This window comes from Pygocentrus nattereri, chromosome 15, assembly GCF_015220715.1.
Source record: "Pygocentrus nattereri isolate fPygNat1 chromosome 15, fPygNat1.pri, whole genome shotgun sequence".
NCBI lineage: Eukaryota > Metazoa > Chordata > Actinopteri > Characiformes > Serrasalmidae > Pygocentrus > Pygocentrus nattereri.
In genome coordinates this window covers 36,146,186-36,160,646 of record NC_051225.1, presented here as the reverse complement: position 1 = coordinate 36,160,646, position 14,461 = coordinate 36,146,186, and the positions used below count along the sequence as shown (strand labels likewise).

At 42.7% G+C, this 14,461-nt stretch overlaps 1 protein-coding gene across 1 annotated transcript in view; it reads right to left on the bottom strand.

Annotated features, from left to right (window-relative positions):
- The window catches only part of abhd17c (abhydrolase domain containing 17C, depalmitoylase), a 63,372-nt gene extending 56,909 nt beyond the window's left edge, over window positions 1-6,463 (bottom strand). Inside the window, exon 1 of the mRNA XM_017699573.2 lies at window positions 5,437-6,463. Within this exon, the coding sequence (XP_017555062.1) occupies window positions 5,437-5,921 (485 nt within the window). The 5' untranslated portion in view covers window positions 5,922-6,463. The remainder of the gene's footprint in view (window positions 1-5,436) is intronic.
- Window positions 6,464-14,461: the final 7,998 nt, after the last annotated feature.

Here is a 14,461-nt window from a genome sequence, read left to right as displayed (position 1 = left end):
TAAAACGAGCAAGCAATTAAGCAAAATTTTTTTTTTTGGCTGTTATTTCTCACAAAAGGGTTTTTTATTCAAACAACACTTTTACTAGATTAAAGCTTAAAACCTTTGGCTTATTGGCTCCAGAACTAAGCCCACTTATTCAACACGTCTGCGAAACTTCTATGATGTACATGAAAAAAAACTATGAAATACAACTTCACAAACAGGTTAGCCTATTCGTCCTTAGTTTTATCTTAATTTTAAAACGGGAAAAGGGTTTAGTGAATAGACATGAATGAATTTGTCCATCTGTTGCATTTTCTATTACTACCTTATGTTTGGGGATGGTTTCGAGATGTAACCTATCAGAGTGTGTGTGTGTGTGTGTGTGTGTGTGTGTGTGTGTGTGTGTGTGTGTTCGTGCGCAGGAGGGAGAGATGAGGAGAGATAAATTACATGAGTGAGATTTTGGTGCATTTGCTGTCTTGTAACTTATTGTGCCTGGTCACTATCGACTCATAACACAGGCTACAAATAATTACAGATACTGGACGTTCTAATAAGCGCTGGTGTTCATATCAGTTAGCAATCGTAAACACGCGCTGTAGAGGCTCTGAGTCCGTCTGGAGAAGTGCAGTTCACGTGAGGATGCTTTCGGTTCAGGTGCTGCAGCGTTGACGGAGGACTATTCTGGTGGGCCAGGTCCATTTTACAGCGTATACACTGCACTATATTGTCCGCCTTGCGCAGCGTAAAATGGTCCCACACTTCAGAGGTCTAGTCTCTTCTGGGATAAAGCTGTGCTTCGTCTTTAGGACACATCTTTGGCAACACACACCACATCACTAACATGTTGATGTTGTCGGAACCTCACATCTCCAAAATGACAACCTTGCAGGAGAACGAAAGAACATGCTCTACTTATAATGCAAGTCAATGGAACCAGACAGTCATTTTGGCCCGTTCCTTTGGGGCCATCCATCATGAAATTCACGCACATTATAAAGGGCATGGAGACGCAATATGCAGCTGGAGATACAAGGTTTTGTTCTGACAGCAACGATACATAAACACAATCTAACTTGCCTGCAAATCTGTGCTAAAGTTTCACACTTTATCATTTTATGAAAATACCGTTAGCATGTCTCTAAGCTGCTGGTCAGAACATTTCCATGATGAAATATGATACTCGAACACTGGCACCACTAAAAGTTAACAGAGCACTTATGCATCCGAGCACGTCCCAGATAAATTCCCGTTTTATCTCTCCATCCCACCACCCACACATCATGGAGAGAAAACGCTCAGCTAGTTCAAAGACCTTCCCTGAGAGCACGTTTCACTCACACACACGTCGCAGTACGGAATGAAAATGCTTTACGATTTGCCCATTTATGCTGACTTTGAGGAGTAAATATGCTGAAAGGATCAGGCTTCGGTAAAAACATTAGTCTGAAATTTAAACACAATGAGTGAAATGTGTCAACACCACAGTATCACTAAGTGAGACCAAGCCGACAATTAGCACCCAACACAAACAACATCCAACACAATCCAACGTATGTTTTCATAACCGCAGTTAAAAAAAGGTTATGCGACCAAACCAAAGTGGACATTAGTCACACTGAGAGCAGATTTCTGATGCCCCACAGAGTGACAGTTATCGCAGTCAGCTGTCCCGAAAGGTTGAGGCATCTTGTTGTATGAATATTTTATGAGTTCTGTGTAAAAGCACTGCCTGTGAAAGCTTCATTTACATGGAAGGAAGGCTGGAGCGAAGATGACGCCACTTCAAAACATTTCCGCAAAACTTCCAGTCAAGCATCTGTTAACGTAGCACAATTGCATTACTTAATAATAACAATAACCTGGCAGTCAAAGACGGTTCTCATATCATCCTGACGCTCGGTAGTCAGTCTAGACATCCTCTCAGAGGCGCTCCTGTAATTCAATGTTTAACTTCCTGCCCTGCATCTCAGAAAACAGCCGGAATCCACTGTGAGCCGCACCAACACAGCTCTATCTTGACGTCTATAGATCCCCTTGACTCTTTTCAACACTGACAATACAAAAAAAAAAAAAGAGAGAAATCTTATTTTTGCTTTAAAAGGAAGAGGAAATTATGTCACATAATGAAATATGATCCTAAACGCCTTTTAAACTGGGAAGTAATTCTGTTCATATCATTAGCCTTTTATAGACCACGGCACCAGTACCAGCACACTTCCGTTGAAGCGTCCACTTCTGGTCGTTTATACGTCTTTTGTTATGCGTCCAGCAACACAGTGATGCAATATACCATAAAGGTTTGACAGCTCAGGAGCCCATTCTCACCATTTTATGATCTGCTTTGAAACAAGTACCCAATGAACAAACTCCAGCAAATCTGTCGCTCCTCACGATTAAAGCCTCGCTGCTCTCCAGAGACGCCGTAATCCAAAACGTGGTCTTAACACGTCAAGAATCAGAGAGGAGTTTAGAGACCTACACTCGCCGGCCACTTTATTAGGTACTCAGTTGCTTAACACAAATAGCTAATCAGCCAATCACACGGCTGCAACTCAGTGCATTTAGGCATGTAGAGGTGGTCAAGACAACGTGCTGAAGTGCAGACCGAGCATCAGAACGGGGAAGAAAGGGGATTTAAGGGACTTTGAACGTGGCGTGGTTGTTGGTGCCAGACGGGCTGGTCTGAGTATTTCAGAAACTGCTGATCTACTGGGATTTTCACGCACAACCATCTCTAAGGTTTACAGAGAACGGTCCGAAAAAGAGGAAACATCCAGTGAGCGGTCAGTTGTGTGGACGAAAATGCCTTGTTGATGTGAGAGGTCAGAGGAGAATGGGCAGACTGGTTCCAGATGATAGAAAAGCAGCAGGAACTCAAATAACCAACCAGAATCTCTGAGGAACGTTTCCAACACCTTGTTGAAAGTCTACCACGAAGAATTAAGGCAGTTCTGAAGGAAAAAGGGGGTCCAGCCTTTTACTAGCAAGGTGTGAGTGTATGAGTGAGATGGAAACAGCCTCCTACGCTCTAGCCTCTGTTACTCTGCGTCAGTTATTCACAGCTTTTCACATGGCTGCAAAAAAACGCTTGCTCGTTACCTTTCAAATGAGATTAAGATCATGACTGGTGCTGAAAGTATGTGGGAACAGTGCTCTTTTCACGTTGGGTATAATGTTTCAGGCAAAAACTGGGTGACCGTGAACACGTTTAAGCATTGAATTTCCATACCCAGCCATAGTGGCAGGCGCTGTAACACTAACCATTAACTCATGAGGGCAATTTGCACTTTGGTACACATGCCTTAAAAACCAAGCTTTATTATTCTGACCCAAAATCATATTTGGTGTGTTACACAAGTATCATGACTTACAATTTGTCTGAGACTAGCCCAGATGTTCAGAGCACATAGTACTGATTGGTAAGACTCGTTTGCATATTGCAACCCTAACAATCCCACGAAGACTTCGTTAAAATATAAAGCCTAAACTGTGATGACGATTATGAACCGAGGGAAGTTGACGCAGGGCGGTGAAAGGTGAAAACCATCACCGCTACACATAAAACCTCAGAAGACACGTGTGGGTTCACTACTACAGAGCCCTGCTAGTGACATGTCATATAAATAAACAATAATGGCCACTAATTCATGGCCACGCCTTGGGGGAATGAGATCCTAATGCATGGATATGAATTAGTAAGGCGTGGGAATGAGATAAGTCATGGCCGCGACTTAGTAAGGTGTGGGAATGGGATCACGCCTTCCAGAGTCGTGGCCATACATTATTTACACAGTTTTACATACATTATTTACTGTGTTTATTTACACAGGATGTCACCACCGGGGTTCTGTACACTAGGGGATTTTGATAGCAAATAAAATGGCTATATCTGTGCTCGATTCTCTGTGTGGAGTTTGCATGTTCTCCCCGTGTCTGCATGGGTTCCTCCGGGTTCTCCGGTTTCCTCCCACAGTCCAAAGACATGCAGTCAGGCCAATTGGACTACTTTTGGACTAGTAATTGGGCTACATTGCCCCTAGGTGTGAGTGTGAGTGACTGTGTCTGTCTGTCTGCCCTGCGATGGACTGATGACCTGTCCAGGGTGTATCCTGCCTTCTGCCCTATGACCGCTGGGATAGGCTCCAGCACCCCCGGCAACCCTGAGGGAGGAGTGGCTTAGAAAATGTGTGTGTGTGTGCTGTAGACAGTGAGACCCCTGGTTCCCATCACCCCCACCGTAAAGAAATCTGAGTCAGTCAGCATAGAGACCCCATCAGCCACCTCAAAACGAAAAATCTGGTAATGTAAGATAAAAGTGAAGATACTTAGACACTCATGGTCTTCAGGACAGATGTGTGTAAATTAAATGTCCAATAACGATGCTTTTGTTTATTTGACTCTAGAACGATGCCCGTCCCCCAACGTCGGCCAATATTGGTCACTTAAGGTTTTCCGCAGCTCACCTACCTGCTTCAAACAGCGAACTGTGTTTACAACGAGACCGAGTTTGTCCTCTGTGGGCATCCCTATTCTGTGTATGTGACACTAGTTACCACGGCAACAAACTTTTCACCTCAGAATGGAGAAAGCCAACCAGTCAGACTTTTACACCGAGACAAATATCCGCATGACATGGTAATCGTGCTGTGGGTTCCTGCGGTTCTGTGCACACGGAGTTACAACACTGTTCGTGATCCTTAACGTGCTTTCAGACGCGGTTTCTTGGTGAATAAACAGAGCGAGGGGAGCTTCACAGCACACAGAAGGGCCTGGAATCAGGGGACGTCGGCGACACTGCCGTGCACCCCCAAATAGCACCCGCTCTGAGGTGGCCTGACCACTGAAAACAGGGTGACGGAGTATCAGAGAAACAGATGGACTACAGTCTGTAACCGTAGAACTACACAGTGCAGCTATACGGTCAGTGGAGCTGATAAGATGGACAGTGAGGGGAGAAACAAGGAGGTGGCATTGCTGAGGTGGCCGGTCTGTGTGTCCTGCGGTCATTCCCGAAAACCATCATAATCCTCCAAAACGTGCACATCATTCTTTAACAAGGCGGTTCTTCAACAGCTGTTAGTAAAGAGAACCGTTCTGTTTTGAATTTCATTACATTTCACGCTTATATGGTTCTTTGCATGATGGAGAACGTGCCGATTATGGTTCTGCATAGCACCGAACGGGTTCTTCTACGTCCAGTTTGTAAGCAACCCTTTTTGGTGCTTTATAGAGCCATACACAACTCGTTCTCCGTCCGTCTGAAGAACCATTTCACCATGCAAAGAGCCATTTAAGCTTTAAATGGTTCCACATAGAACTTAAAGTTCTACATAAGAACCACACACATCTCGTTCTCCGTCTGTCTGAAGAACACATGACTCATGGTTCTAAACAGAAGAACGTCCTCTACTAAAGAACCACCTCTAAGTGTGTAAAGATCTGACTCACTTCGTCCTGAGGACCTGCCAGGCCGCCTCGATGTCCGCGTACAGGTTCTTCTCGCTGGGCTTCCCGGTGCTGACCCCGTAGCCCGAGTAGTCGTAGGAGAAGACGTTGCAGTTGATGCGCGACCCCAGGCCGATGTAGAAGCTGCACATCTGGCCGAGGTCCACGGCGTTTCCGTGAGAGAACAGCACCGTGTACCGGCTGCCCGGCGCGCAGCGCACGAACATGCAGCCCACGCGGTTCCCACGGCTGGTGCGCGTGCTGAACACCTCCACGGCGTCCAGCTCGCGCTGCGTGTACTGCCAGTCCGCGCGCTCGGTGAGGTGCAGGCTGCACGAGCCGTCCGCGGCCGCGCGCACCGAATAGGTGGGCTCGGGCGGCAGGAAGGCGAGCTTGGCCGCGATGCGGCTCGGACACGGCGGGCAGCAGAAGAGCCAACACAGCTCGCCGATAGAGAAGCCGCTCATTCTGGGGCCGCGCTCGGGCATCGGGGCCGCGGAGATCCGCTAACGGGACCGGGCAGCTCGGTTACACGCTCAGGCGGACGGACAGACAAATAAACAAGCCAGCGAGGCTGCGGCGCTCGCGACTAACGACTAGCTTTGACTTACGAGTTTACAACACCAAACCGAGCAGCTCGGCGCACATACAGTCACAGAGGAACGGCTGTAGACGTGTAAACAAACAAATAAACCCAAAAAACCCGTAAACAAAAACCGAAAACAAACAGGCTGAGCTGACGATCCCGAGGCTGTTAGCGTTAGCTAGCACTTAGCACTTAGCACTTAGCTGCCCAGCTTCCCTCTCCCGCTTTACGGCTTCATTCATCAACCCGCTCGGTCGGCACCGGCTTGTAAATCACACCGAGTCTGCCGAGTCCTCCTCATGCGCTCCCCGCAGCTGCCGATCGATGGTTTGGAGAATCGGAGCAAACAACGCCGCGTTTCTCCCTCATTCAAAGCCTCGGCTAGCGCCGCGAATGTGAGCAGCCATTCCCGACGCCACACTCAGGGCTTCCGGTCAAAGCGGATGAAGACAACTACGTCACGACTGTGGTGAAAACATTAAATATGATGATGATGATGATGATGATCGTCTTTTACTCACAAACAGCAGGTTTCGAGTTCTCAGCCAACCAGGTGCGTCTTCTTAAGGGACTTTCAGTCACTTCTTACATCTGACTAAGAACAGTAATAGATGCTTGAATTACTGTGACCAGCTTTATGGAGAAAAACATGATTATTTATACTTACTGAACATATGGATCATACATATCATCAACGTCCAAACACACACACACACACACACTCTATGGCCATGGAGAGGTGCGATATATATATATATGTGTGTGTGTGTGTGTGTGTGTAGTGTATATATATATATATATATATATATATATATATATATATATATATATATATCGCACCTCTCCATGGATCACCACCTTATCATGGTGGAGGGGTTTGCGTGCTTGAATGATCCTAGGAGCTATGTTGTCTGGAGCAAAAGCTCCTGGTAGGGTCTCCCATGGCAAACTGGTCCAAGGTGACAGGTCAGACAAAGTGTGATCCATAATAACCCCTATGAAAAGACAAGAACAGGACTTGTGTACCCTGCCCAGAACAGGGTTACCGGGGCCCCACCCTGGAGCCAGGCCTGGGGGAGGGGCTCGCCAGCGAGCGTCTGGTGGCCGGGCATTTACTCATGGTGCCCGGCCGGGCCCAGCCCGAAGGGGTTACATGAGTCCCCCCTTCCATCGACCCACCACCGATGGGAGGGGCAGTAGTAGGGGTGCGGTGCTTTGTGGATCGGGCAGTGTCCAAAGGCGTGGGCCTTGGCGTTCTGATCCTCGGTTGCTGAAACTGGCTTTAGCTAGTGGAAGTGGCTGGGAAAGGGAGGTCTGGGCCTCATTGCTTAGGATGCTGCCCCCACGACCCGAATGTTTATGTTACATTTATGTTAGTCCATTCATCATAATTTCAAATTATGCAAAAAACTTAAAAACATCAAAAATGGATATATGAGGTTTTGTTTTCACAGCAGCGAAATTAACAGTCTATTATGATTTCATGGCTGTTTTTTAGCTTAACCATTCCCAAAGCTCCTCAAGGAAGTCCAATATAGTTGCCATCTAATACATAGTTTATCTAATCAATCCTTCATTAAATTCACCCTTTAAAATCCCAGGCTTATTACATACTAAGGCTTATTATTCAGTAACTACAGGGACTTTGATAAGATAAGATGATATAAGATAAGATCAGGCTTTATTGTCATTCGCCTCACACGTGGTGCATGAGGTGCGAATGTGAACTGGCTGAGCTATTCTTGGTTATAGAAGTGTGTAATAAAACTGGCCTGCTGGTGGACCCTGGCTATTTAGGGGGCTGGATCAGGCGAGCTGCTGTTAGAAAGGGACCAGACCTGGGTTCTTCTTACTAAGATACTAACTACGACGAGTCTCCTCACTGCAGAGATGGTACTGACCTCACTGACTTCCTGCTGCCTGGACTGTGCTGAATCACATCACTACATCAGCTGTTAATACACAGCGTGCAATATATCATAACCTGCTACTGTAATGACGCTTCACTGCGCTCTTAGGCTGTAAACACGGCTGATATTCCTAGTTATGTTTATGTTTAAACCACCTCATACCACTCAGCGCCTTACTCTCCTGATAATGCAACAAATGTGCCTTATATGCTACGTAAATATGCAAATAGATGCACTTCTAATTCGACTGTCTCATAATTTCCTCAAACTCACGTCCGTTTCTTTTATTTCTGCCTAATTTCTGTAAGTTTATGTGCAGTTATATGTCCTGTCACTGTAACACTGCACCGCCTCCTTCCCACCTTCCTCTCATGCTTTCTTTCTTTCTTTCTTTCTTTCTTTCTTTCTATTTCTTCTTCCTTCCTTCATTCCATCTTTCTTTCTTTCTTTCTTTCTTTCTTTCTTCCTTTCATCTTTCTTTTCTTTCTTTCTTTCTTTCTTTTCTTCTATCTTTCCTACTGCCCTCTCTTTTCTTTCTTCCTTTCTTTCTTTTTCTTCTTCCTTCCATCTTTCTTTTTCTTTCTTTTCTTCTATCTTTCCTACTGCCCTCTTTCTTTCTTTTTCTTCTTCCTTCCTTCATTCCATCTTTCTTTCTTTCTTTTTCTTCCTTCCTTCCATCTTTCTTTTTCTTTCTTTTCTTTTATCCTTCCTACCATCCTCTCTTTCTTTCTTTCTTTTCTTCTTCCTTCCTTTCATCTTTCTTTTCTTTCTTTCTTTCTTTCTTTTCTTCCATCCTTCCTACTGTCCTCTTTCTTTTCTTTCTTTTTTTTTTCTTTTTCTTCTTCCTTCCTTCATTCCATCTTTCTTTTTTCTTTCTCTTTTTTTCTATCCTTCTTACCTTCCTCTCTTTCTTTCTTTCTTTCTTTCTTTCTTTCTTTCTTTCTTTCTTTCTTTCTTTCCTAAATGTGCTGAATACAAGAAATTCTTGTTTTAGTGTATGCTTTTTATTTGTGTTTATTCTAATAAATCATATTTTATTGGCAAAAATAAAAAACTAAAAATAACATAAATAGTTTTACACTATTTGCACAGCTGCCTGTCTGCTCAGTTCCATGTAGGCGCGAACGTTAAGGATTCTTGGAAGAACTCTTGGCATATCTTCAATGACGGACTTTATTTAGGCTTAGCATCGACATCAGTTAAGTAGTGGCCGAGCAGTACATGGGGCCTCAAGTAAGAAGGATTACTAACAGCTGAAGGGATGATCCTTATTTTCTAGATAGCAGTTCTGCAGATATTGGAGAGAGAACATAGCTGCTGCTGAACTACAGGATTTGCCCAGAGGGCAGTTTAGGTGCTTGGGAACTGGACTGGGTGCTGATTACTCCGGCCTGTCTGTTGAAAGTTTCTGGAGAGATAAGATGGACGCTCTTCGCGCTTTGTGCATGGCCTGGATTCTTAATGAGGCCAAACCAGGTTTTGGCATTTTTTTGTCAATCCTGCTCCACAAACCTTCTGACAAAAACCGGTTTCAAAGCAGCTTTTTAAAGAGAGGACATTAGTGAGGATGTGCTCTGTGTGTTAAATATCCTCTCATTTCATCTAAAGGTCACATACACAGGCTGATATGGCGTCACTGTAGACGGATTTCCATATGTAGTGATCTCCAGATTTGCACTGACTTCAGTGGATCTGAAAGGAATTCTAAGCTCTTCACTTCTCTGCCAGATTCTACATGCTGTACCACTGGGTACCATGTAAGAGCTCATTTTTCTGAACCCGCCTTTTAATGCAATTTCCATCTGTTTCTGAGTCCCCTCAGCTGAAATATCATTGTTTTTTCTTAAATAATAGCTGAAATATAGAGCTTGTTGTTATATCAGCTTGTTATCAGTGCACAGTTTTAGAAGCCAGTATTCATGATGGTATAGGGGGCATTAGTGAACATGGCATGGGTGACTGGCACATCTGTGAAGGTTCCATTAATGCTGAGTGATATATCCATGTTTTGGCAACATATGCTGCCATTCAGATGATGCCTTTTTCAGGGAAGGCCTTGATTATTTCAGTAAGACAATGTAAAACCACATTCTGCACATATTCCAACAGCATTGCTCCGTGTTAAAAGAGTCTGGGTGCTAAATTGACCTGCCTGCAATCCAGACCTGTCACCCCTGATAACATTTGGCACATTATGAAATGAAAAATATGACAAAGGAGACCCTGAACTTTGAAATCCTGTAGCAAACAAGAACAAGAAAGCATTTCACTTTTAAAACTACACCAGGGTCTCCTCAGTTCACAAACGCTTACATGGTGTTGTTAGAAGAGGTGAAGAAACATGGTGGTCTTGCCCCCGTCCCAACTTTTTTGGAATGTGTTGTTGGCATGAAATTAAAAAAGACAATAAAATTTCTCAGGTTTCAACATTTGATATGTTTTGTTTGTAGTATTTCATTGATTTGTTTTTATTTACATTTTTCACAGCATCCCAACTTTTTTGTAAATGGAGTTGTATATTGTTTGTACCTTAGTGAATGAAAAACATACCTACACAGAACCTTTATTCTTAGCAGATAAACTTTTGCCTTTCTTCAGCCCAGACATGTTTGGCATTTGAAGTTTTTTATTCTTTAGATTTGCCCTGGAGCTACATGGAAGCTTGTGTATGCCCATTAGCAAATTTTACATTTACATTTATGGCATTTGGCTGACGCTCTTATCCAGAGCCACTTACAATTAGATCATTTTTACACATGGAGGCCAAGGCGGTGTTAGGAGTCTTGCCCAAGGACTCTTATTGGTATAGTGTAGGGTGTTTTGCCCAGGTGGGGATTGAACCCCAGTCTACAGTGTAGAAGGCAGAGGTGTTTACCTCTACACTATCCCAACCACCATCATCACCATCATCGCAAATCATCACACATTTGCTTCAAATCACTTTTATCACATGTTATATGGAATTTTGGAAAAGTAGTAGCATCAGGCATCATGAAACTTGAATTTTCTTCATACATTTGTCCGTTTTTGTAGCAGACAGTATGTCAGTATCAGTCTATTTGAGATTATTTAACAACTCAGCTGCATTAGTCATGCGATGAGCATTACTTAGCTACATTAGCCTAATGACTAACTTCACCAAGAAAGGTCTCAAAACCATAATTGGTGCAGCGTTGACTGTATTTTTACATTTAAAGCTAGTAAACAGCCTCTTCTGCTTCTTTGTCAGGTTGAAAGAATTCATCCTGAGATGATGATGCACATGCTGAGATAAGTGAACCCCATGGTCATGACATTTATTGCCCAGGCAATTTATAGCTGGTGCTTTCACTATGTGTCTAGCATGTATGATATACTGTACTGAAATGAGTTACAATGCAGTTCCATTTCTGTTTGGATTATATTTTTATTTCACACATAACAATGTTCTGATTCGAGAAGAACACAGATGCAAATCAGTTTTGTTTATACACACTGCACTATTGATCTAAACGCTACCAGAATTATGCCTTACATTCATCATCCCTCAAAGTCTGGTCTAAGATAATGCTACTCGTCTGTTTGAAAAAGATCAGTAAGAAAATGACCTTGGAATTGCATAACCGTGACAACATGGAGAGGATAAGAAATTTGGACTGAAGATGAACTTTGGACAAAATTCCAAAGCCGGAGCAAAATCATTTTCTCCAGCAGCTTTGAAAGCACTGTCAGGCCTTCAAAAGGCATAGTTGGTAAAGCACCAGAATGTCTTTCATTCTTCAGTCAGATTACATAAGCAGATGCCGATTGTGAAATCCAGTCTCAAGACAGAAAGGATGGCAATAGACGAGAGAGCCGATGACCTCAGCCAATAATAAATCTGGTCTGAAAAGAATGATCGGTTAAAAAAAATGTAGCATCTCAAAGAAGTGGTGATTTACCACAATTCTGAGTCATAACAGCGTTAAAAACCAATTTTACCTTTATTAAAAATGCACAAGGCTTTGATTAAACCTTTAAGTGTAGAAGTGTTAGAATGCACTTTAACTCAATATAAAAAGTATTTGCATAGTACTTTTAAAATTAGTTGCCACAAAGGAGCGAGGGTCCAGCTTCTAGTGAGCAAGCCAAGTGTGACAATGCAGCTTCTCAAGATCAAGAAGAAGAACCGCTGAGAAGAATCGAGACTCAAAAGGAGAAACTTCTTAAAAGCATGAGGTAGAACCTTCAAGAGGAACCAAGACCCAGAGGGCAAAATTCCTTAAGAGCATGAGGTAGAACCACTAAGAGGAACCAATACTGATAAGATAAGATTCAGAACATATCCTGTACAGGTCATCAGTCCATCGCAGGGCAAACAGCCAGACTCACACCTAGGGGCAATTTACCATCTGCATGTCTTTGGACTGTGGGAGAAAACCTGCACAGACATGGGGAGAACTTGCAAACTCCACACAGAAAGGACCCTGATCACCTGGCCGCGAATCTAACCCAGGTCCTTCTTGGTGTGAGGAGATGGCACTACCCATCGTGCCACCCTCTAAGAGACAAAGCCTTAAAAAAGAAAACCTCTGTAACAGCATGTAGAAGAACCATTGAGAGGAACTAAGACTCAAAAAGAAAAACTGCTGAAAAACTGTGGAACAACTTCTTGTGGTAACCAAGACTGAAAAAGAAAAACACTCTAGGTACATGAAGAAGCGGCTCTAAGGTAAAATTCCCTAAGAGCATGAGGAAGAACCACTCAGAGGAACCAAGACTCAAAACGCAAAACCCCTTAAGAGCATGAGATAGAACCTGTAAGAGGAACCAAAACAGAAAAGGTAAAACTTCCTAAGAGCATGAGAGGAACCAAAATTTAGAAGGTAGGACTTCCTAAGAGCATGAAGAAGAACCATTGAGAGGAGCCAAGACTCAAAAAGAAAAGCTGCTTAAGAACCTGAAGAAGAACCTCAAAGAGGAACCAAGACTTTCTAAAAGCACAAGGAAGACCCTGTAAGAGTCCAAGACTCGAAAAGAAAAGCTTCTTAAGAGCCTGAGGAAGAAACACTAAGAGGAACCAAGACTTCAAGTTTTAATAAACATTTTATTGTTGTGTCCAGGACATTTAAATCAATGGTCAATTTAATGAATGTCATCTCGCACATCAAAAGCTGCCATGTTCACTGTAAAACTTCTATATAGTCTTCATTCTTTGGCCCAAAGCACAGAGGAAGCTGCAGAAGCTTCAGGCCACTAAGAGAAAGTCACAGATTTGTGCTGTAAGAGACACTTTGATGCCAAACGTCCTGCAGGCAAACCTGCGCTTCACCTCCTTCAGTGTTTTTCCATATGCTCTCCGATTCCACACTGTGCTGTTATTTTACGTGTGAGTTCAGCAAGGAAAATATTACAGCTAGCATAATCAAAAACGAGCAGACTATTTCAACAGAATTTCAGTTTTTTTTACGTTAAATTGGTACAGATGCTCTTTTATAGCGCAGTGGATTATAAAGTTTGTGCTGGTTCAGCACTTCTGTTGTGTCTCTCTTATACACACATGCTCTGCACATGTCTGCTACAAGTTACATTTGATGACTGGATGACAGGCGGTTTATTTTTATCTCTTGAGCGCACATAGTGGTGTTTTTTATGCCATCAAAATACAGTGATTGGCTATAAATCTTAGTACCCCATAATTTGCTGAAAGGATTATTTATGTGTATATATGATCATTTAAAAATGTTTGACAGATCAAATTCAAACTCAAAACAAATGCAGGTTTAAAATGCACTTCAGTAATGACTGACATTGTTTTGACCTCATGTTTTGAGATCGCCTTTACCGCTTCATTCTCTGGGGCTGATATGTTAAATAAACAATAATAAAAATAAAAACGAGCCTAAGCTATAAGAGATGATTTGTCAGTTCGACCTAAAATATTTGTTCTGTGGTAATAAGCAACGTAACTGTTTTATTTAACCCAAATAAATACGATGAATTAACAACGCAAAGCAAAATACAGTTAGCTCCATAATTACTGGCACCTTTGATAAAGATGGGTAAAAAAGTGAACAAAAAATATGGTTAATTATATTAATCTTATATTGAAACTTTGAGATAAATGAAGCTTTTCATTGGAGTAAATTTCGTCTACAAAAAAAAAAAAAAAAAAACCCTTATGAAAAATATGTGTCAAATTTACTGGCATTCATATAGACTCTTATGACTAAATGTAACTGAAGCTTGGTCCCATTTGTAATTTGATTCAGGTGACTTACGTCCACCTGAATGTTCAGGAACTCTTAAGTGGTCATCCATGGCTTCCTGCTTCACTACGCTATAAATATGGGGTGTCACAGGTGCAGGGTTGCCAGGTCCAGCACAAATTCTCCATACCAAGTTGTGTTTAAAACCTGCCTAACAAAGGCTGAAACTGGCCAAAAGTTATCCACAAGAATCCAATCACAAAAGACATGCAGTCGTATATTCAGATGCAGGTTAATTACATTAACTGACATAGTTTGTAATGTTCTGATGAATTTGTGCTTCCCTGATAGTACTTTTGGTTATG